The sequence below is a fragment of the Penicillium soppii genome (genome assembly GCF_028829465.1).
Source record: "Penicillium soppii strain IBT 18220 chromosome Unknown utg000006l, whole genome shotgun sequence".
Taxonomy (NCBI): Eukaryota; Fungi; Ascomycota; class Eurotiomycetes; order Eurotiales; family Aspergillaceae; genus Penicillium; species Penicillium soppii.
Window position 1 is genome coordinate 3,043,043 of NW_026643236.1, and position 23,831 is coordinate 3,066,873.

At 49.0% G+C, this 23,831-nt stretch overlaps 5 protein-coding genes across 5 annotated transcripts; 1 reads left to right on the forward strand and 4 right to left on the reverse strand.

The window, feature by feature from the left end:
* Positions 1–714: 714 nt before the first annotated feature.
* Positions 715–3,763, reverse strand: pdeB (3',5'-cyclic-nucleotide phosphodiesterase PDE2; the record flags this gene model as incomplete). Its single annotated transcript, XM_057244050.1, has 2 exons — positions 715–3,518; positions 3,583–3,763. The coding sequence occupies 2 exons, from the start codon at positions 3,761–3,763 to the stop codon at positions 715–717; spliced, it is 2,985 nt and encodes a 994-aa protein (XP_057095588.1).
* Positions 3,764–5,549: 1,786 nt separating this feature from the next.
* On the reverse strand, positions 5,550–6,877 carry N7529_008524 (NAD(P)H-quinone oxidoreductase; the record flags this gene model as incomplete). Its single annotated transcript, XM_057244051.1, has 3 exons — positions 5,550–6,176; positions 6,290–6,648; positions 6,853–6,877. The coding sequence occupies 3 exons, from the start codon at positions 6,875–6,877 to the stop codon at positions 5,550–5,552; spliced, it is 1,011 nt and encodes a 336-aa protein (XP_057095589.1).
* Positions 6,878–7,543: 666 nt separating this feature from the next.
* On the reverse strand, positions 7,544–12,478 carry N7529_008525 (DNA-binding E3 ubiquitin-protein ligase SNT2; the record flags this gene model as incomplete). Its single annotated transcript, XM_057244052.1, has 2 exons — positions 7,544–11,892; positions 11,941–12,478. 2 exons carry the CDS (start codon positions 12,476–12,478, stop codon positions 7,544–7,546), a joined length of 4,887 nt encoding a protein of 1,628 aa, XP_057095590.1.
* Positions 12,479–15,357: 2,879 nt separating this feature from the next.
* N7529_008526 (DEAD/DEAH box helicase) lies at positions 15,358–18,600 on the forward strand (the record flags this gene model as incomplete). Its single annotated transcript, XM_057244053.1, has 9 exons — positions 15,358–16,158; positions 16,214–16,396; positions 16,446–16,914; positions 16,970–17,141; positions 17,190–17,351; positions 17,401–17,847; positions 17,906–18,326; positions 18,405–18,519; positions 18,569–18,600. 9 exons carry the CDS (start codon positions 15,358–15,360, stop codon positions 18,598–18,600), a joined length of 2,802 nt encoding a protein of 933 aa, XP_057095591.1.
* A 374-nt stretch (positions 18,601–18,974) lies between these two features.
* Positions 18,975–21,584, reverse strand: vtc4 (putative vacuolar transporter chaperone (Vtc4); the record flags this gene model as incomplete). The annotated part of the gene is made up of 3 exons (XM_057244054.1): positions 18,975–20,972; positions 21,024–21,486; positions 21,580–21,584. 3 exons carry the CDS (start codon positions 21,582–21,584, stop codon positions 18,975–18,977), a joined length of 2,466 nt encoding a protein of 821 aa, XP_057095592.1.
* Between the last annotated feature and the right edge of the window lie 2,247 nt (positions 21,585–23,831).

The window sequence follows — 23,831 nt, forward strand, 5'->3', positions numbered from 1 at the left end:
TAGCGGAAAGGTCTACTCAATAAAGCCCATACAGAAACAAATCAAGACAAAAAGAATAATCAAACATCAACAGGAGAGGGAAAGGATATCCAAGGCCATGGAGTCGAGGCCCGATTCAAAGAAAGCCCGCTCTTATAGAGACACAACGCCGCCACCAAACTCTAAGACGAAAGAGCCGCCCAAACATCCACTAGGGCAGAGCAGGATGAGAAGAATGAAATATGAAGAATGAGAAATAAGAGTAAGGAAAAGAAGAAAAGAACGCGAACATGTTCATGGTCGTCACAGAAAAAAAAGTCGGTGAGCCCGATGCAGAAATGCAGAGAACAGATGTACCACCAATGCCAGTATCCGTTGGAATGGACACAATCTAAAGCGTGACTCTAGCCTTGAACAGAGGAGAGAGGATGGGATAAACATGTAGCTCGGTTTGTCTTCTTGCTGTATATGTCCAGACAAGCTTTGCATTTGTTTTCGTGTCTGGGATACAGCCAGGCGTTCAACAGTAGGAGTCATTATCAACTTCGTGGGGTCGTGACCAGGAGAGCCAATGTATTGAAAGACCAAAGACTGAGTCTCTTCATCTGGTCGAGTCGTGAATTCATGGAACACCAATATGGCCTCGGGTCTCATATGAAATTCATAAGACCATGGCAGCATTATACACACGCCGGTGATGGAAAGTGCAAAAGCACCGGCTAGGAAGAAGAGAAATCATGTCTCGCCATGGACCTCGTGTGAATGATTGCGACGCTTCCAGAAAGCAAGTCGAAGTCGGCTCCGCCGCTTGGGGAGCTTACGGCGTTCACCATGAGAGTCATCTACTTGCGGCGTTTCATTTTTGATGCTCTCACCAGTAGTGGTCGAATGAGCTGAGCTGCCGGTTCCGTTAGGTGCCATTCTGGAGAAGTCTTTGCTAGCGCCATCTTCGGAGCGAGATGTGCCATGGCGGTGGCCATAACTGCGACCTGGATTGTAACCATTCCCAGGCTCTGATACGTTCGAAGGATACGCATCCGCTGTGCTGGGGCGAGTGCTGCTGTCATCAGGTCCCCCAAGATCACTTTGGGCCGCACTTTCGCCAGAAACGCGCTTTTCGTCACCACTATCTACAGCCAAAAAGCTGGTGGCATTGGTCACAGGAGATATGGATGGCATATTGTTGCTGTAAGTACTCTGCGTCCGAGTGCAACTATTGCGGTTCGAGCCAGTGCGGGCAGAAGAGCTGTGGTGCGCATGGTGACGCTGGGAGCCGTGCGGAAAGATTTGGCGGGAGCTGCTCGGTCTCTCGACAGCTTCAGGTGTATGGTCACGCCCCGCTGTGCCTAGGGGAGTACTCGCGCCTATGGCAGAATTGGCATACAAAACAGCCGCTAGGACAGCCGGATCATCCGTGGGGTTAGTTGATTCGGGAAGAGGACTGTGCAGCTGGTTTCCAATGGACCCATGGGCCGACTCCGGGGCGCCTGGAATTGAGAAGTACGAAAGATCCTGCGGCATGGCACTGGATGACTTGCGAGAAGCCATCTCAGCTGCCGGGTCAAGTGGACTCCCCGTAATTTCGATCTGAGGGCCTGCCGTGTCTGGCGACACAACCGGTTCGATGGTATTCTCTTTATATGCCCCATCCGAGATTACTCCTGACGATGATTCAGACGATCCGATTGGGTCCGCCACACCATCTCCGGAGTCAATGATCAGTTTTTCGGTATTGGTAGATTGGGCTGCGGGGCTGTGGGATCGCGGCGAGACTGTAATTTCGGCCCGTTTCTCAACTGGCAGACCCTGCTTCTCCAGCTCTTCGTTGGACAGTTCGTGCCACTTTGCCTGGTTGCGACGAATATGATCTGCAGTGAACTGCAACTGTGGTAGAAGATCGGATATGCCTTCAAATAGCGGGAGGGCGAAGATTGACATAAATCCAATTTGACCAGTGGCCAATTTGTAAATGTTCCCTAGCTCCGGTGGACCACCAAACAGTGCGGTTTCCATCCCAACTTCTCTTTCCATCTCGCCCTGGTTGGCGAATTCCTCCTGCAATATTTGAGTCCACTTCTCTGCAACTTTCCACGGCCGAGCGACGTTGCTGATGTCGGCACATTTGATCAATAACCCACAGACCAAAGTCTTGTACATGTCGACATCTTGCAGCTTCCAGCCTTCCACCGATTTGCCGTTTTCGTGGAACTTTTCTTGGAATGAACCCATCCGCTGCATGAACTTTTGGTGAACACCCATGTCTGTCGCCAGAATCGAGCTGATGAGGAGTTTGCGCAGCTGCTTATCCTTAAAGGCCGACGGCCAATGTCGACGCAGAATCTGGGAAAAAGCGGCGCAGTGAAACGCTTCTAGTACTGAGTTGTCGTTGTAGAGTTGTGCGAGAGGAGCATTGAGCTTGACCAAGAAGAAATTGTTGACACCCGGGTGACCAACGTCATGGCCAATAGCTGATATGAGGAGAGTGAGGGCGTCAAAAGGTGAGAGAAGAGATGCGATCGGGGATTTGGGAACTTGATCTTGGCCAACCGGTCCATAACGAGGCAAAGCACCAATGTGTACCAAAAAACAAAAGACAGACTGCAGCACATCAATAGCATGGCGAAAGTTGTGATAGAGAACAAAGGAGTTATAGGCAGCGCGACAAGCAAGAAGGAAAGTTTGCAACTCATCTGGGGTCAACCGCCAATGGTCCAACCCCGGCATGGTGAAAGCATGTTGAATCATCTCACAAGCGCAAAGCACTAGTTCATCCTCGGTAAACGCATGGGCCGAAAAATTCCAACTGCCCACCTGCTCTTTTATGAAAGGCTCGCGTGCGGGATCAACACTGATTTCAACCTCCTGGAACTCATGAATAATCTCTTCCGGGTTGCAGATGCCTTTCATGAGTTTCGAGACCATGGCTTCTCTCAGATAAGAATAAGGCTGCTCGTCATGAACTCCAACCCACGAAAGCTTCCGTTGTTTCCTACGTGCGAGGAAACGGGACATCTCTCTTTGTGCAGTTTTTCGGGTGCGATAGGCATGGACCACGAGCCCTTGAACGCGTGCCCGATCTAGTGGAGTAGTCAGAACATCCACGGAACCGGCATCAAGACAACGCGCAATTTGCTTGTGCTCCACGGTGAGAGGTCCTTGGGATTGCGGTGAACTAGTAGGGCCGGTACCAGCATAGTCGATCGATGCATCCAAAGAGGGGAGGCGCAAGACGGCGATTGGAATGACCAGATTGGGGCCTTCTTGGGCTTGTATATCATTTGAGATGCCCGATAGGAGCGAAAGGCCACGTGCTTCGTCAGACTGGGTTGAAAATGTGAACGTGCGATGAATGGAACCTGGTGATGGAGGAGCATTATCTGCCCAGGAGGAACGGCTAGCTTTCCGACGTGCCAGATTTGATTCTTCGCCGCTGAAATCTATATCGAAGAAGGCGAATATTGGGTTGCAGTCGCTGCCCGCACGGTCGCTGAGCTCGGCTAACTTATTGGCAAATGAAGATCCAGTGTGGCAGAGATAAACTATTAAGCGGATGGTTAGCAAGTGATCAAACGCATCGCATTTTGCAAAAAAAGAAAGTCCTACCTTGTCTGCACACTTCCAGCAGTAACTCCACATCGGCCTGCAGGGCTTCCGGCTCTTCGGGTGTCACGAAAGAACCTGCTGATGATATCGTCGATTCATCTATAGAATTTCTGCGCACCCATCTTTCCGACCGCACTCTGTCGTCGATGTAGACGCCCGAGCATTCCACGCGGTCCACCATGTTGTCAGGAAGGTAAAAAACAACCCCGATTAGGCTGTTCTGCCGGAATCACAAGACCGACAAGAACTCAATCGGAGAAAGAAAAAGGAGACGAGCCGGTCGGACCTATCCTGACTCGCATATGGCTCAGATGACGAAGTTGGGGGAGGGATGTTCGGAGGAGGGAAAGTTGGTGGTGACGAGCGTCAGTCGGTCGGTCGAAGGAGAAAAGTGAGAAAAAGGGAGAGGGAAAAAAACGAGCGGCGGACACGGGCGATATGGGATCCCAAAGATCAATCCAAGGAGGAAGAAGGAATGACAGTCGACAGTTGCGCCGAATCGAACAATGGAGTTGTTTCCTGCAGCGACGCAGTCCCGAGTCGCGTTGTGGACTGGAGGTTCCGAGACACCCCCAGAGTCTAGACTATGTGTCGCACTAGACGAATGAATCGAAGCGCGCAGCCCACTTTCCACCCCGGGGTAGAGTACTGGGATGGGACTGAAGCGACACGTGAGAAATATCGAGGGCTGAAGGGGGTTCAATTGTGCAGTTGTGAAAGAAAATGTAGGAGATGGAAGGACGTCAGTCCGACATGACTGTCTAGCGGTGAGTATAGGATTAAAAGAACAAAGAAAAGGTGTTTTATTAAACAAAAAAGGAGATGAAAGCGAAGTCGAAGCAAAACACCAAAGAGCCTGGAGGGGCGAACACGGGGAAGGGGCTTCTTTCCTCCTTCCAGAAGGCCTTGGGGCGGGACGGGATGATCCTCTGCGTAATCTTATGTACCCTTGTACTTTTTTCCCTCTTTTTCTCTATGTGATATTTTGGATTTGAGATACTATAAAAATATAGTAAATATATTTTTTTAATCTTTCATCGATTTCAATATAAAATAACCTCATTCTACCTATGCATTTCCTTTTTCTTTGTTCCTTATTTCATATATTTTCTCTTTCAATTTCGAACAGAGCCTCCGATCGCAAGCAGTGGACCCAGTGACGCCTCTCTTTTTTTTCTTCTTTCTAGAATGTCGCTTACGTAACGAGTAACTCGGTACCACTATCTTGAGTATCTCTGGCCCTAAATACCGTATAGATACATACTGAAGATATATGTATTCTGAGGAGATATCCATAGTTGAATGGATTCATATACTAAGGCTATATATAAATGTATCCACTACCCACCTACTGTACATATACAACATACATATGACTTAGCCACAAAAAAACCCCCGACCGAAACAAGTGGACATTAAGGATACCTCGGGGGCCAAGATGACGGAGACAGGTTAATCCGAAGTGATTTCATTTAACAGCTGATTAGCCGAATGCATGCAGGTATTAGAAGGTATTCTTCAGAGAGCGGGGCCAACGCCACTGCCAAATTAACTACTTCTTTCAGATGTATAAGTATTTCCAAGTATATTAGATTCAAGTACATATACAAATATCGACAATATTGTATATACTGAGACCGAGCTAGGCTGTTATGTATGCAGACTACATACGATGTAATTTCACATCCGTCCGGTGGCTGACTGCAGAGTGTCCGACCACGGTTCAGTTGCTGATCGCTTATGATTGGAGTAAGTCCATGACCAATCACAAAGGCTGGCACAGCATGGTACTTTGGAAGCTTCGACGTACATAGCGACGTACATATAAACACATGTATGTATGTAGGCTACGTACATATGTGCATGTAGTACCCTCTGTCTTAGTATGTATCAAAATCCACATTGCTGCACATTGCTGCATATCATTTTACTATTCTCATTGTCATCAGTTCAACCATACAACCCACCTACTCAAAAACACAGATAATCTTGCCCTTAGTGGTATTACCCTCAAGCAACTTGTGAGCCTCCTCAATCTTCTCAAACGGCAAAACTTTCTCAACAAAAACCTTAAAGGTCCCATCCACAAACTTCGGCAGAGCATGGTCAACGAGTGTATCCCTCAACTTACGCTGATATTCCACATCCCTCGATCGGAGAGTACTTCCCTCGATCCGGACCCGCTTGAACAACAAAGGCGCAATGTTGACTCCGTCAGGCAGCTTACCACCGCCCATCAAACCGAGAAGCACAATGCGGCTATCCCGAGCCGCCACGTCCAGATTACCTTGGAAGTACGTAGCGCCGATGAAGTCGACGGTTAGGTTGACGCCCGCGCCGCCGGTGGCCTTTTGGATTTCCGCGGCCCAGTCTTGAGTTTTGTAGTTGAAGGCTTTTGTCACGCCGAGCTCCTTCTCCAGGAAATCAATTTTCTCTTGCGAGCCCGCAGTAGCGTAGATAGCGCTCGCACCGGCGGCCTTGGCAAGCTGGATTCCCGAGATTGAGACGGAGGAGGCACCGGCGTGCCAGAGGATAGATTGGCCAGATTGGAACTCGCCAATCAAGAAGAGGGCCTGCGAGGCCGTGATCCAGGTCTGAATTTTGTCAGCGAGGTTCTGTGTGCGTAACGTACACCGACGCTGATATTGGCTTTGCTTTTCTGCCATTGCCATTGCTATTACAATAGAATAAGAGGAGTTGTGCTTACCTCGGGAATACCAGCAGCCGTTTCCCATGAAATCTCCTTGGGCTTGTGAACTAGCATTTTCGCGGACACCGCAATGTATTCCGCATAAGCACCGCCATAGGCAAGTCCGAAGACTTCGTCTCCGACTTTGAAGTCTTCATGGCCGTCCGGGCCGAAGCTCTCAATCACACCGGAGAATTCAACGCCCATGGTCTCGGGTGCCTGCGGCGGAAGCGGGTACAGACCCTCGCGCTGCAGCAAATCCATGCGGTTCAGTCCAAAGGCCCGGATCTTGATGATTGCTTGGCCTTCTTGGGGGGTGGGCTTGGCGATCTGGTCGATGAAGAGGCTTGATGCGGGGCCCTTGCCGCCTTTGATGCCTACGCGTTGTTAGTTTGTTTTTTTCGCGGGTTTGAGTACATTGCGATCTGATGCGAGATTGGAACTGTGAATGGCGTAGAAAAGCATAGCGATGTGATTGATATATATCGATATCGCGTATCTTGGCAACAATGATATCAGGTGGGGGATCTCCTTCAGCATCTGGGCATGCTCCCGAGGTCTTCACCCTCGCTTTAACTTACCGATAGCTCGCATGGTGTCGCTCATTGTGAATGATATGTGCTGTGTCAGAGATTTGTTTCCAGCACAAATTTACAGAAGGTGTGTTTTATAGGTATCGCCGAGTGTGGATCGACTTGTTGCACTACAGAACTGACCTCATCGGTAATTTGTCAGCCATTTTCATGGCCCGGGCCGATTTACCCGGAAAGTGAAGAGGTTTATAATCCCAGTCTACCGAATACCTCGGAATATTCTTGGGGGATCACGATGGAAGAAAGAAACTAAACGCAGATAGCAATGCTAATCTTTCCTCTAACCGGAAACAATGAGTAATGGTAATATCAATCATAATAGCTCCATGCAAACCATGTTTTCCACAATCCCTAACCACTCCTATAACAGACTCCACGGACACACCCCAAGGTGATCAAAGACGCCGAGAAACAAGACATAAGAAACATAATAAGTAGAAGTAGAAGTGCAAACGAAGCGACAAGAGATGGTGTACGACGAGCGAAGGCACCAAAGGTTCTCTTGGACCAGAAACACAAAGAAGATAAAGCATGGGGGAAAGGTATCCCAAAGCCAGGCACACTTGTTCAGGAAATATCGTGGCATGCAAATGCAGAAGCAGTAAAAGCAAATTGAAAAGACGTAGATCACTATCATACAACTCGATTATGAGCACTGGGTCAGAGCTCCTCGTTTTCATTATGAGAGAAGGTTCTTTAGCGACGGGCTTGCGCTTGCTCCCGTCCCAGCAGTACCGTTGACACCCGAATGCCGACCAGTGCTTGGCTGTCCGCCCATGAGTGAAGGTGGTGTATCTTCTGGCCGGGTAGGTGGAGTGGGCCCGCGCGGGTCGAGACGCGCTTGGGTCACCGGCGGTGAGTGAGAGGGTGCCCCAAGACCACGGTCAACAGAGTACATTCGAGGAGGCGGGCCACCATTAAGCGCGCTCAATGAGGTCTGGGGTGAGCGGTTAACCGTTGTTGCCTGCACAATTGGAGGGGATGCAGAGGCTGCATATGCGCGCGACGGTGGCTGTGAAAGATGCGGCGACCGCGCTGGCACAGGGCCATATGGGCTCTGGTGCGTGGCATAGGGTGGTGGCGGTGGTACCGGCCCTGCGCTGGTATACTGTGGGGGTGGCCCTGCGGGGTGAGGGTGTGGGTAGTTGTTCATGTGGTGGGGAGGTGGTCCTGAGGGGTAAGGAGATGGCGACATGCCATTGCGAATGCCGTTGTCGGGGGGTGGACGTTGCTCGTAAGGTCCGGGGTATGCTGAGCCGGGGGGTCCATTGTGTGGGTGAGTTGGAGGCATTGGTCGCCCAAGGACACCGCTCGGGGGAGGGGGGTGCTGGTGTAGGTGCGGCAAAAAACCGTGGCCGTGACTGGGCATTCGTGCAGTGGGTATCATGGGACGCTGAGCAGCGTAAGGCGAGGGCCGGGGGTCGGCTTGAGGCTCAGGCACAGCCACGGGAGCAGGAGGGGGAGGAGGAGGCGCTGGGTTCTTCAAACGGCACTTGTGGCATTCATATACCTGTTCGCCAAGATCAAGTGGAGCGAAACCTTGGGGATGGTGGAGGTGTCCTGATCCATTGGCCATGGGTGGCCGAACATCAGGTCGACGTCCAAGAGACCACCACTTAGGACTAAATCCAGTAGCGCAACGAACACATTTGCGGTTGGTCTCGGCACCAACAGCAGCTGGACGTGGCGCAACATTAGCGTCTGTATCAATGTCCATAGGATCGTCAGCCGGGTCCTCGGCCTTGGGAGTATCCTTGGGAGCAGCCGGTACAGTGCTCGTCGAAGCCCGACGGTGTGTATTATTAACAGTATGCTGCGGGGCTCCAACAGATTGTTGCATGTACGCTGCCTTGCGGACTGTTCCAGTGAGAGCCAGGTCAGCTTGCTTATAGGTCTGAGCGAACAACTGAAGAGCATTGAGGTGGTTCTGGCTGGTCTGTTCGCCAATCTCGTGTAGTCCATTCGGCACGCTATGATTTGGACAGTAAACAGCAGGGACGGCGGCTCCAACATCGTCACCTAGGCGGATAGGTCGCATACTGTCGCGGCGAGAGCTCTTGACAGGTGTGAGATCGAAACCGAATCGGTAGTTTGCTTGGAAAGCACAGCCAACATGGAAGTGAGCGTTGCAGCCAGCAAAGCTACAAGGTAGACATGCACCCTTGCTTGACTTGCAAACCTTACACGTCTCGCGCCACCTCTCTTTGGGGATGGATCCGAACCCTTCTGCGGGCTCGAGCTCCTCCGCGTCACCATACTTCAATTCTGGAGTCCACAAAGTGCAAAGCACGTGAGCCCAGTTGTTGCCTGCGGTTCGCTTCAGGGGTTCTCGGGGGCCGACGGGCTTACCAACAGCCTCCTGCCGCTGACGATATAGCTTGATAGCCTCAGCAACCATTTCTTTTTCCATGCGCTCTTTCTCCTTGTCGCGCTCAGTCTTCTTCCGGGAGTGGTTCTTGGGGGTCTCCATGAGGTCATGTTCAGTCCATGAGACTGGACAAAGAACACAGGTGTAGTTTGTAGAGATTGACGGGGTGCGGTCGTTGGAGCACATATCACACAGCCACTTGCTGCTAGCTCGCGAGTCTCGGACACCGTAGCAATTTCGATGAACTGTAAGACGGCAATCCCGGCATGAAAGATGATCCTCGCCCGAAGGCTCGATTTGGTTGCAAATCGCACAAGGGAGGGTCTTGGCCTTTGGGGGGTCGGGAATAATCGGTGCAACTTCCACAACTTTCTCAATCCCTGTCTTTTTCTTCGGCATAGGCTCGACAGATGTCGCAGTTGAGGTTGCGGGGGTTTCCTTAGTCTTCTTCTTCACCAGATCGACCTTGCCGTCCTTTCCGTCCTTGCTGTCTTTGCCGTCTTTGCTGTCTTTGCTGTCTTTGCCGTCTTTGCTATCTTTGTTGTCCTTGCTATCTCTGCCATCCTGCATGAGTCGAGGGTTTGTATCAAGCGGAATGCCCATCAAGGTAGCTGTGGCGGCGGTTGCATTGGTGATCGTGAACGGGGTTTCAGTAGCGACAATCAACTGCGCCAACATTTCCTCGTCAATGCGGCGACGCCATGACTTGTTACCGCTGTTTGCAATCCTCTTCGCAACCTCGTCCACATCCTCATATTGAATGCCGTATTTCCGCCACAGCAAAGCACAACGGAGACAAAGTGAGACCGTGAGCATAGGACCTTTGTCCTTCTTGTTTGAAGGCTCTGCAGGGATGACAGTGCCTGGGGGAACTAGAGGTGCTCGTCGCCATTGTCGTGAACTGCGAGTGGAGCAGAATTTGCAATGGAATCCACGCTTCGCGAGAACCGCTTTCTCGGAGTCAAAAGCAGAATCATCATGATCATCGGCAACATCGTCGAGCAGTTTCGATGAAGTAATACTGTGGCGGCGAACCTCCTTTTTCCCACGCCTGCCCTCGTAGCTGCCCCAAATTTTTCGACCGCTCGGGGTCTTCTTCCACATATAGTAAAATCGGACGATCTGATAGATCGGAACAGTCTTGACGTGCTTCATAATGTTGCGCCATTCCGATCCATACTTGGCGACACCCTGTTCAAAGAGCTTGAGTTCTTCTGGTTTAATATGAGGTTCCTTGAGATCCTTGTATTTGTTGGTCTTCTTCAGCTTAGCCAAGGCCGCTGGTACGTCAAAGCTCTCGGAGTATAGGATTGAAAGGGCTTTATCGAGGAAGTTGGTAGAGTGCTTCTCAACCCCAATACCGGGGGCCAGTTCCTTGGCTTGGCGCATGTAATCGTCGATGAACTTTTCCCGATCAGCATCACTCAAATGTGAGCCGGGAGCATTGTCTTCGCCTCGTGAAGAAATCTGGTTGGGGGTAGGCATCTTGAACATGGGTTCGGCAGTGCGCGCTTGCTTTCCGGTTTTTTCGTTGATTGAAACTGGCTCATCCAGACCACGATGAACGTAACCTGTCGGCTCGTCTAGAACCCATTTCGGTCGGTTGGCTCTCTCGTTCTTAGCGGCTTCCAGTGCAGCCTGCGCATCCTTAGACTTGCCATCCTTTTTAACCTTTGCTTTCTTCTTATCGAGTGGCTTCACATATTCAATGGGGCGACCGGGCCACGCAGCCACCATCGCTTGGTGGCGCGTTCCTAGACGTGAGCTTGCTCGAGGGTAAATTCGATCATCGTAATCCAGGGCGTCCTCTACGCGGCAATGAATACCCAGGTATCGGTATGGCCACATTTTGGCTTGTGCCATCTGCTCCGCAGTTGCAGGTTGGGGCATGAAATCTTCCTCGGCTGCCGGAGTGCTCACAGAAGTACCGTTTGCTGCACCAATTGCATGGTTATGAGGGTCCTCCTCCTCTTCTTCTTCCATGATGATATCTTCCCCGTCTGCCCGAGCTCCGCCGGTCAGTGGCGTGTTACGTGCTTCAAGTTTTCGTTCCTGGGCACGGCTGCAAGCGGCACAAGCCCAAGCAAAGCCTCGAGCGGGTTTCTTGGTCAGAGCAGGTCGCACACAGCCCATGTGATAAGTAGAATGGCAAACCGCGCAATCGACAGATTCGGAGTTCGCAGCGTAAAGACGGCATCGTTTGCAAGTTTTGACAGCACCGGTCAATTCTTTCCCTTTACCGATCTCAACAAGAATGAACCTCCAGCGTTCATCAAGAACCTTCTTGACATTTGAGGGAACGTTAATAATATCTTTAGTGGGAATGACGTCGTAGAGGCGATGGATATATCGGTCAAACATTTTGTCGTACCAGAAACAGTTCCTCGTCTTCTTGTAGGAGTTAAGGTCCTCGATCTCTGATACATGCCGGACATCGCACTTGCCCCGTAATGAAGGGAGTGGACAAGTGTCAGAATGCATCGAAGCAAAAACAAATCGAGTGTCGGGAGAATGACGTTGGATGTCTCGTGGACGGTAATACCAGTTAACCCTTAAGGCCTCGATAAATCCGTCTGGTTTTGTTTTTGAAGGAAGAAACTCCATGATTCGTGCCAAGTAATATGGTTCACCCGGAGGTTCACAGATTAGATAGACGTGGTCTGGGAATGATTAGTTTCATATTGAATAAATTGTGGTGGGCAACCAACCGTTAAGACCAAATGTGGTGCCATCGTCAGCTATTAATTTCCCATCCTTCAAATAGGGACCATGAGTTTCGAAGCTCATCATATTGGTAAAATAGCCCCCTTCGGAATCACCCGGGGCAGATGTGAATATTTTCTTAGCAGCACTACCCGAAGTGGGTGTGGAATTTGGTGTGCTGGCGGGTTGTTTGCGTTTTCTCAAATTAGACCCGTTCACATCCTCCGGCCTGGCGGAAAATGAAGAAGTTCCCGGAATGGCATCTTTTGCCGATCCATTAGCGCCGTTAGCGTTGCCGTTCAGGCTCTTGCGTGGCGCCGACGAAGTCTTCTCATCAGGATTAGAACCGTTGACAATGTTGTTAAGGGCTACGCCACTGTTACGCTTCGCTGATTTGGAGGCGGAGGCATCGACGTCCATTTCCAGATCACGATCCTCGGCATAATTTGGCCTAGGCGCATTGCGACCTCTTGATCGCGTGCCATACGTGGCGGAGCCATTAGCCGAATCGGCCACTGCCTCCGGAGAGTTGGGGGTGGTCATCGAAACTGAAACTTAGTCATCCACAGATTGAAATGGATGATGCCAGAGTTGAGAAATATCAGGTTGCTTGCTGTGAGCGGTTAATTAGTCCACGGGGATCCGAAGCTGTTCCGAGATGGGGGGAAGAATATCAATGAGAGGAATGTGGGAAATGAGAATAGGAAGGAGGTGGGAAGGGGAAATAGTGGAAATCTTGAAAAATATGGTGGAACGCGAGAACATGAAATTATACGAAAAAGAAGAAGTTGAGCAAAGGGGAAAAATCAAGAAAAGTGGGAAGGACAAAGAGTGGACCGCGTCAGATCTTATTTCTCTGCAGGGGTGAAGAAGGGTTGGTTCTGGGCACCGATATCAAGATTGAATTCTGAAAAGAGTGTAGGGGAAGAAAATAAGAACTTACAGAAGAAAGCCCAAAGTGGAGCGAGCTAGGGGATAGAAAGAGATAGGGATCAGGAAACAAGAGGAAACAATAAGAAAAACAAAATACAGTATGGGGGAATTGGCAAGAGAATTAAGCGTTAAAACAGTAACAAGGTAATTAAGGAAGAGAGAGTTGAAGAAAGGAAAAAGAGTAGATATCGGGAGAGCGGGTCAAAAGGTATTTAGCGGGAAAAGAGACGATATAGCCCAACGGGGAATGGGGAAGGGGGGTGGAGGAATAGAGAAGAGAGAGGAAGTGAGTGAGAGAAAAGAGGCGATATGTGGAAAAAGGAAAAAAGAGAGAGAGCGTCGAGGATCCCGACCAGCCCCTAGTCCCGATATGTTAATATGACGGGAAACCAAAAAGCAACTTTCTCTCTTATTCCCCTTGCTCAAGTTCAATTCTAATGGGTGATTTTGAGAGGGAGAGAGAGATATAGGGAATTACTCATTCCTCCAGGAATGCTGGCATGTTGGAGTAGTATAATCTCATGTAATCTCCAACTTCATAGAGAAAAATATGGCATATGGTATGTTGTGTAAGGTCTGGTTTGGGCTCTTGCAGAACGGTGGGTTCCTTGTAGAAATCCCAAAAAGAAACCCTATAGAAAACATGCCGTTGTCATATATATGTACCTTGATATATACATAATTGTATGTATCTATTGGAAAGTAAGAAATTTACTAGATACAACGCATACATCATTTATATACGACGGTACCTTTAGAGTTGACTTTTATTTCGTGATTCTTTCCCCGTTCGTCTTGAATCCTGTGCGACACAAACAATACACTACGTATTCACCGCGAACCTCGGGTTCCATAGGGCCAAAGGGGGTCTATAAATTTGGACCCATCTAAGCATGACTAGACACGTTCACCGGGTTGATGAAGTAGGATAGGAGTGATATTGTGGCGAGGTATAGAAAGATAGCTATATAAGAGAAGAGAAACATACCTACGTTGTAGGTAAGAGGCAAATAGCTGAATAATATGAGAAGAAAATACGCTACCTTCAAAATTTCTCATATTCATAGGTAATTTAAACTTCTCCCACTTGGTCCAATGATGATCGAAGCCATTGATGTCCAGGCCTGAGCTCCCTTTGGTATAACGTGCCGGTCTAACCCGGGAAAATCGTGGCAATGTACAATTTATTCTAACAAAATTATTAGATCTAGTTTAACATTTCAACTTTTCTAACTTTTTTCGAAATTTTATCTCCTCAAAAATAATGCATTTGGTCTGGCTGATCTGTTTGATCTTAGGGTTGTGGGATCAGGCCAACTAACGTTTGGGATATACGGCGATCAGACCTCTGACAACGGATTCAAATATGTACAATAGATGTCACTTCGAATGCCAATCACCATGATCAAGCTTGTTATAAAATATAAATAAATCAGAGGTCGATAGACACTTTTTGTTCTTTTGTCTCTGTGGTATTTATGTCCGGAGGTTGAACCCGTTCCACACTCTACAAGGGGATATATATCACATTCCAACTTTGCATGATCAACCGATTTCCGTGTCACCGATACACGTATGGGAAATCTCAAGATCCTATCAATTCATGAAAAGTCTACGAATCCTCATCCTAATTGCATAATGTGGTACGCGCGACTCATGATACAGTCGTTATGACGCCTCCACCCCGATCGGGTCTCAGACTCTGTACCTGGTCTCGGGATGTGCACCCAAATTTGGATCCCGGTTTCTCTCTTTTTTTCCTCTCTGTCTCTCCCCGATACCAAATTATCATTCATTTTCGAAATGTTTACAGCAGCCCTGTAGATTTGGATTCATTCCAAAATGTAGACTGATGGTAGGGCTTGGTGCTAGCTCAAGGTAGATCCAGAACGCCGCCCCAGAGACCAGACATCAGCCGACCCATATCGGCTCCGATATACCGGCTTGAAAACAACCTGTAACTTCCAATCACAATCAGTTTCAGGCTTGGGCATCCATAAAAATCTATAGAAATCTACAGGTTTCTATGAACAGTTATAAAAGGTGTTAGGACTGTGCGCCACAATAAGACTTAACGGCTGCCTCCACATATCCACCTACGATCTCATAGAGTGGTAATCTTCGAGTAAGGGGCCCATGGACCACATCGGAAAATACAACCAGGGACAAAAGCATGGGAAATCATGCATGAGCTAAGAGCAACAAAACGATAAAATGAAGGAAAAAATACATAGCACCCTCGCAAATACCAGCGATCAGCAGCGCGTCTCACTTGGAGAGTTATTTCCCGATCGAGACTAGCGGATATACGCGATCTGCAGGCTGACATAATGCTCTCTTGCCTCAGGCCGTTAGGACCAATCCGCGCAGAATAACAATCATATGAAGAAAAATATGAACATGGTTTTCAAGTTTGTGGAAATGACAGCGGAAATTTCGATCTAATCCAATTGGTCCTATTGGTGTTATGACCTGACATCGTTTCAGGAATGTCGACATCGGGTCATCAGTCTCGTGGGTTTCAGACCACCATCGATATTGCCCGGAAACAGGCTCATCACGTAGCGCCCGTCGCAGGACAGAAGCGACCTTCAGAGCAGCTCTATTTGGCGCCCGGGTTGGTCGCAAAGCAGGTTGCTTTCCGTGGCCGAAATGCCAATGCAGAAGACCTGCTGGAATCCGCTCCGTTGGAGACGGCTCGTGATCTGCTAACCGCCCCCGTACAGCGCTTTACCGCCAGCCAGATTCGTCTTGCTGCTGGTGCTGGTGAGGCCCAGGATGGAGATCGGCAAAGGGGTGCGTCGGCCCCGCCTTCGAGTCAGAACCCCTTGCTGTTTCTTGCTAATCCAAAGTATGGCCTGCCGCCGGCTTTGATCGCGAATTTTGCCGCTCTGGGGGTTAGGAGTATCTACCCGTGGCAGGCGTCTTGTCTTTTGGCCAAGGGATTACTCTCTGGAGAAAGGCATTTGGTTTATACGGCTCCGACGGGCGGTGGCAAATCTCTTGTTGCTGATGTATTGCTTTTGAAACGAATTATTGAGAATCCTGGGCGCAAGGCGCTTCTGGTTCTACCTTATGTTGCACTGGTCCAAGAAAAGCTTAAGTGGATGCGGCACATTGTGCAAGATGTCGAGAAAAATATCCCCGACGAAGAAGAAAGCGACGCCAACTTCCCTCGCAGGCGATGGAAGCGGCTGCAGAAAAATATTCGTGTGACGGGGTTCTTTGGTGGAAGTCGAACGACAGCCACCTGGGCCGATACCGACATCGCTGTTTGTACAATAGAGAAGGTATGCACTGTTGGAAATCGAGATTCTGTGCATGATTTTGATCTTATCCTTTTAGGCCAATTCGTTAATAAATACCGCGATCGAGGAGTGTAGTATCGGAGAATTGGGAGTCGTGGTTCTCGACGAGTTACACATGCTCGATGATGAGCACCGGGGATATCTTTTGGAACTCATGGTGACGAAGCTGCTGCTATTGCAGCAGGATATCCAAATCATTGGAATGAGCGCCACGCTTTCTGTACGTCCATGTTCTTATCTTTGAGATGGCTACCCTAACCGAGCAAAAGAACACCGAGATGTTGGCACAGTGGATGAATGCCAAATTTTTCATTTCCACTTACAGACCTATCCCCATTGACGAATACTTGGTCTACGAGAATGGGATATACCCAGCCGCAACCTCAAGACAATTGTTCCAAACAGCGTCCAAGCTGACTGCAGCCGCCTCATTACACGACACCATTCCCCCACACCGAATCATCGAGCCATCTACCTTCAAGCAACTCGGCAACTCTTCCACCAATGCCATGGTAGCGTTAGCAGTCGAGACTGCGGCTGCTGGATTTGGATCATTGGTATTTTGTGGCAGCCGTCATGCATGTCAGATCCACGCTACAACTATTGGCGAAGCCATGCCGCCAGCGGAGCCCGAAGAGTTAAATGAACGCCTCGATCTTCTGGCGGAATTACGAAGTCTCTCCTGCGGGCTGGACCCGGCTCTGGAGACAACAATCGTCAAAGGAGCAGGGTTTCACAGTCAGTATTCTGTTTCCCAAAACGAGTTCATCCGCCCCACTAATAACCGCCACAGATGCTGGAATGATGGCAGAAGAGCGGGAACTCATTGCACAGGCGTATGACCAGGGTGTGTTGAAAGTCCTCGTGGCCACATGCAGTCTTGCTGCTGGTGTTAATCTTCCGGCACGGAGAGTAATTATAATTGGCGCGAGAATGGGCCGTGATCTGGTAGGACCGGCAATGCTGTAAGCATTCTTGTTCCTCATGTGAAATTTACAAGCTGATAAGAACAGTCGCCAAATGTGCGGCCGTGCAGGACGCAAAGGCAAGGATGAAGCCGGCGAGACCTATTTAATATGCGCCAAGGCCGACATGCAAGCCGTGTGTGATTTGCTAGACGCAGACATGCCGGCCATTGAAAGTTGTCTGGGACCCGAGAAAAGAGGCCTCAAGAGGTATGTTATTTCCCTTTATTTGCTTGAACGTTCGGCTCATATTTTGAAGAGCGTTGTTAGAAGCAATAGCAACGGGACTGGTGTCTGGATGCGAAGCAATTCAAGACTATGTCCGGTGCACCTTGCTCTATCGCGCTCTGGACAAGAAACTTGCCTACACTATAATGAAATCCGCACTTCAAGAACTAGTCAACGAAGAACTTCTTATCTTCAAAGACGATGAATCGTACGAAGCCACCCCACTGGGACAGGCCGTCGTGGCCTCAGCCTTCTCACCCGAAGACGGCCTATTCGTCCACGAAGAACTAAAACGCGCAATGCAAGCCTTCGTCATGGACGGCGACATGCACATCTTCTACATGTTCACTCCCCTCCAAGCAGCCATGAACACATCAATCGACTGGCAGACATTCCGCGACCAACTCGACCGATTGGACGAGAGCGGTCTCCGCGCACTACAATTCGTCGGCGTCCAACCAGGTTTCGTTAACACAATGTACGTATCTCCAACGCGCACCTCCTATGCAATCTTATCTAACCCATGAACCACGCAGGGTCCAAACAGGCGCCTCTTTAAAAGAATCAGACCCCACCCAAATGAAACAAGCCCGCATCTACCGCCGCGCCTACACAGCCTTCCAGCTACGTGATCTAAGCAACGAAGTCCCCCTCTCGACAATATCCACCCGCTACAAAATCCCCCGCGGCACACTCCAAGCTCTGGCCCAACAGTGCCACGGTTTCGCGGCCGGTATCGTCAAATTCTGCCAGCGTATGAATTGGGGTATGCTCGCTGCTGTGCTGGATCATATGCGCGATCGACTCGAGGCCGGTGCCCGCGCGGACCTACTAGAGATGGCACAGGTTACCTTCGTTAAGAGCTGGACTGCGCGACTTTTGAGGGAAAATGGGTTCAAGAATCTTAGGGCTTTGGCCGAGGCCGAGCCCAAAGATTTGGTCCCTGTGCTTATGATGGTGTGTTTCTTTTCTTTTCTATTCTTTTCGATTTGATATGGTTGTTGAATCTTGATTGAACTGACTGTTTGTGTCTAGGCAAACCCACGCAAAGCGCAGAAAAGCCAGCTCTATCCCACCGAGGCAGAGAGATACGCTGCGAAGCTGAAGGACAAGGCCGAGACGATAATTGCGCATGCGAATAAGATATGGGGTGAGTACCTGCAGCGACTTGGATTCAGATATACTGACAGTCAAGCTAGACCGAGAGATGCAGTTCGAGTTGGAGGAATGAACGCTACGAGTGGCCTTTTGTGATATGCGCTTGGAATACGTAGCTCGCGCAGCTATATGATACTGGAAACTACTACTACAAGATACCCCTACAAGAAGACATGAATACATATGTACCCTGGTAACTAGCATTCTGTTGTCGACTGCTTCTCAACTATCCGATATCATGGTACGAGCCCTACAAGAGAAACACAGACAAAACCAAACATCATAGTACCAAGTACCATTTTCATATTTGCAATGGCATGCATGCAGTTTATACGTGGTTTACAATATCCAACGCCGCCCAGACGCCTAAATACAAACCGAAAGAAGCCGCTCAGATACAGAAAAGACCAAAAAGGCAGTAACTCTTCCAAACCAAGAACGACAAGTCTACAGCTCGCGATGCGGAGACTCCCGACCCGGAGATCCAGAGCCCGGCTCAGCCATGAATCCGCCGGCGCGTACGCGCAGCGCAAAATTAACCAAAATGATAACAACCAGGCCGACGCTGACCACCGTCGGCCCCCAGCGCTCGTAGTAGACGCGCTTGACGTCGCGGCGTTTGCGGATCTTGTCCACGCGCCAGATGTACAGGAAGAGACTGTAGACGAGGGCGCCGGCGGCGAGGATGGTGAAGGCCCAGGCGGAGATGAGGGTTGCGTAGTCTGCGCCGAAGTTGAGAAGGGTCGCGGCGATGCCGCCTAGGATGATGGAAAATTCGAGCCAGGAAAGGAAGGTTCGTTCGGCGGCGAAGTAGACTTTTGGTTCGACGCGGACGGGGACAAAAATGCCTGGGAGGGAAAGAGTTAGTTGTTTGTTTGTGTGTAACGGGACGATTGGTGGGGGTTGCTTACGTTTACCAGGAGGGGCCTGGAAGCGCTGCATGGTGCGACGCTGAGCTCCCATGACTGCAATGCCACGCTGTTCTGGGGGTGGCAGAGATGTTGGACGGGGGCGGGGGATGATTGCCATTAGACCCTGTGCAACAGCGTGGCCGGTTCGACAGAGATAATGCTTGACCAATTGCTGGGCGTAGTATGCTCCACCAATACGGCGGGCTTCTTCTAGTTCGTCCGAATAAACCGATTCGTCGTCAGAGTCGTACAAGGGGTAGTCTTCGTCGCCGGGGAGAGGCTGGGCGGCAATGCGCTCTTCGATATCTAGTTCGTTGCCATTGATCTCGAACAATCCATTTTGGTGCTCGGTGGCGTGACTGTTTATAGTGGTTTCATCCGTGCCCGGTGTTTCGTCGTCATCGGAGTCTTCATCGTTGGCAGATATCGACGTACTTGCTAGCGGTCTGTGGATACCGTATTGACGAGTGGCGGGTTTTCGAATATCAACGTCCATCTGCGGGAACCAGAACGGAAGCAGGTTGATGCGGGTTGGAAACATGGTGGCAGTTCCGTGGATGAACTTGCTGAACTTTGGGACTGCCTCAACCAAGTGACTGGCCGTCAAATCCCGAATCCACTGTGGAGGCTCTTGGCCTGCCTGGGTCTGCAGCTTGACTTCCAACACGGCATAAGGGAATCGATCAATGTCCTCGGGAGGCAACTGGGAGAATGGGAAATCGACGCCGATATCCATGCGACGCCAGTTTTTCCCTGCGCGCTGACGGCCATCCATGTTGTCCTCGCGAATCATGGTCAGCTCGGTGTCGAGGGAAATTCGAACTCGAGCATCGCCTGGCAGCTGGAACGCAGTGCGGTGGTAGAAAGTACGGGTGACGGGCACCAATCGGCGAGTGATGACACGGTACTGGATTTCACGGGCCAGTTGCTCCAAATCATCAATCTCTGACTGGCTCTTTTTACCCTCCTTGCGCGCCTTGTCAAAGATTTGCTCCACCGTCATTTTTCCTTCCAGATAGGCATTGACATGCTTCTCTTTGAGCGAGAAACGTGCTTTGACCGATTTTTCTCCTGTCCAGTCTTCGCGATGAGTTTTGCGCTCCACGAAAATTTGATCGCTTTCCATGCCACCATACCAACGCAGACGAATCGCCTCGGCACCTTCGGTCTTTTTCAAGCGGCCCTGATACAGCTCCCAAGTGTCTGTGTTGTCATAGTAGATTGAGGAAATCGCTGTATCTTTCTCCTCGAACTCCTTGCTGGCATTGAAGACCAAAACTGGCAGGTGCTTGAGCACGACCAGTTTCAGTTCGGTAATATTATCCCGGTGGACCCAGTACTTGGTAGTTTGACGCACAAAGTTTTGCTGGGTACCACCGGCTGATGCATCACCTTTTACCGGGTTACCCTTGGTTCGGACGAGGTCATACAGCTTTGATAGTTTGATAACAAAAGCGTCGTAGTTGTCCTTGAAGAAGGGCTTGGCATTGAGGCGAGCAGCGAAGACTGGCTTGAGATACCATTGTGTTTCTTTCTGTGAGGTTGTTAGCACATGGCGATCTAGGACGAGACCAAGAAAACCTACGTCATGCTTTTTTATAATCTTCTGGAAGCCCGTGTAGTTCAATTGCGTGAACTTAGCCAAATCGTGAACGTCGGCAATAATATCGCTGAGAACTTGCTCCAGCATCAAGAAATCTGCATCGGTAGGGATCGGACGAGAGGGTCGTACACTCTGGCGACGAGAATCGGCGGAGCCGTCCAAACGGGAGACGACGTCGGTTACCTCGAGCTCACTCGTTTGGATGCGGTCAACAATCTCCTCGCTCTTGCGCTTCTGGAAGATAAAGACTTTTTCCAGTTCGCTCTCGAGCAAGGAGACAAAGTGTGTCTCATCGTCCTCGGACCATTCTTTGCGGGCGGGCTTGGTGTTATCGGAGGTCGGCTCGTCGACAAAGTCAGTCTTGAGAGCTTTCTTGAGGTCGTCGTAGGCAATGTAGAAGGGATAGTACTCCTTGATCATGGAAGAACGGAGATATTCACCGAATCTGTGACACATGAGTTAATACAGAATCAACTGGGCTATTGCGGGGATTGGAATGCGAGTGGCTGGAAGGGAATGGGCAGGAGCAATCACATACCTCATGATGGGCGGGAGAATATGGTTAGTAAAGGATTTTATTCCAAGCTCATGATGGAGCAAAAGGAAAGGAAGAAAAAAGATCCCAGGAAAAAAAGGAAGCCAAAAGAGCCGGAAGGTTGTAGCTCTCCGAAGACAAGAAGCCAGAAGCATGGGCCACGAACTCGGCTAGGCTGATGACTAGTGGGTGACGGGGCCCCACGTTGAATTATTGTCGATAGTACTACAACTGAAACGATGTAAATCATGGGAATTTGAATGCTTTTGATGAAGTTTTTAGATCATGGAAACATATACTATATCATTAAATGTTGAAGTTTACTGTTGAATGTTTCAAAAATTCAAAATACCTTCAACCTTGAACTCATGTACAGAAAGATATCCAAAATGTTCTCAATCTCGAATTATACCTCTGGTATGGTAACTGTGTATTTTAAATACAAAGATAAGTCAGCAACGCAAGTTGACGTTAACAGTATGACCAGTCACCAACGCACGTGGGCAACTTTTCGATCGAGTTTCTTTCGGTAGTTCCTAGCCCTGATTAGTACATATGTATATAAAAGTCCCATTCAGTACTATATACGGAGCGCAATATTCTAAAATTATTTAATGTCAAAATTAATAATGTAATTATGTAGGAGTATATCTCAATTTTTGAATTCTCACTTTCACAGGAACTTGACCTCTTGCCAAGGGGGCTTTCGCCTTGAATCATATATAGTACAAGCACTCACTTTTACATACCCCTGCTAGTCATTTTATCTTAGTACTAGCTAGAGATGTCACCGACGGGCCACCTTATATGCTTTATATAGTATATAGCTTCTTGATAATGCCACTGTTGTTGGCTGACTCACATCTCAGCGATATAGCCTCTTACAAGGCCAATGTTTCGTGTTTCTGGCCATCTTGCTGGCTATTTAACTGGCTATTGTTGCTGGCTACTGTTTTTGACCCCCAATTTTGTCTAGTCATCAGGGTCTAGGTTCGTTGTCTTAGAATTCTCAAATCTATATAAGATATCTAAATACCTATATTCTGATAAATATAAGATTCATACAAACATCCTTCAACCTCGAATCACAAATCCTGATTTAGGTGACTACTCCTAGCGAAGACCGGTCAATTTCAAAGGTATCTTAGTATAAACGGGTTAGTACTCTACGCACAGAGTGTATGTTAACCACAATGGTATCACTAGATCAAGAACCCTCATCCTTACAGAATACTGTGACGTTTGCTTTTAAGGGATGATAATTGTCAAACAATGTAATACTTTACTTATACAATTTAATATTTAGATGCCCCCCCAAAAAAGAGAATGAGAATGATCGTCGTCGCGGTGACCGCTCGGCTGCACCCTTTCCTAAACCCACGCCTAAACTCCCTTCTAATAAAAAGCCTAAGAGCTTGAGAGCTTCTTGAAGAATCTAAAGTGATAGGAGTACGGGAGAGGAAGAGGCTTGGATAGGGAGGGGTACGTGGATATAAGAACGGTGATGTTATAATCGTGTCGCCGCCCCTTAGTATCCCTACTTCAATCGCATAGTTACACCAGTTCTCATTGCATTGAAATCATATTGCCCATAGCACGATTTTCGAAGAATCGAAGCCAGTAATTGCACCGCCCATTCTATCATGCCAGCCGATTTGCATCTATCGTTACTTGCTCTAGAAATTACTATTAGCTCTTAGTCTTTCCTAGATCTACCATTTTTAACTCCTTATCAGCGTGAGTAAGAGGTAGCGGTAATCTTAAAAATAAAACAACGATAGATACATATAGATATCGGATTCGGGGTAGTTAAATAAGCAGAGATATAAAGGAGTGGTCCAAGAATAGATAGATGATCTTAATGATATTGATAAAGGGGGAATGTAGATTGACTTCAATGAAATTTGTGTAGATATGTGTTTGAATTAGGGCATACGGACGCCGCCAGGCGGCGACACGATTAGTGCTGGTAGAGGACTGGGACTTGACCTCTTGCTAATGTGGCTTTCGGGCTTTCGCCTTAGATTATACAAAGCAATTAAATCACTACGCGTGGGTCTAGTTACGCAGATCCCTGCTAGTCATTTATCTCAGTAGCTAGAAAACTCACCAACGGGCTGCCTCGCGTTTCAGCCCTATAAAATTGCTAAGACCATTGTTACTAGGCGCTATTGCTGGCTATATTGCTGACTGGCTCACATTCCAGCTTCATGGACTCTTACTGGGGCTACATTGCTGTCGCTGGCGTCATTGCT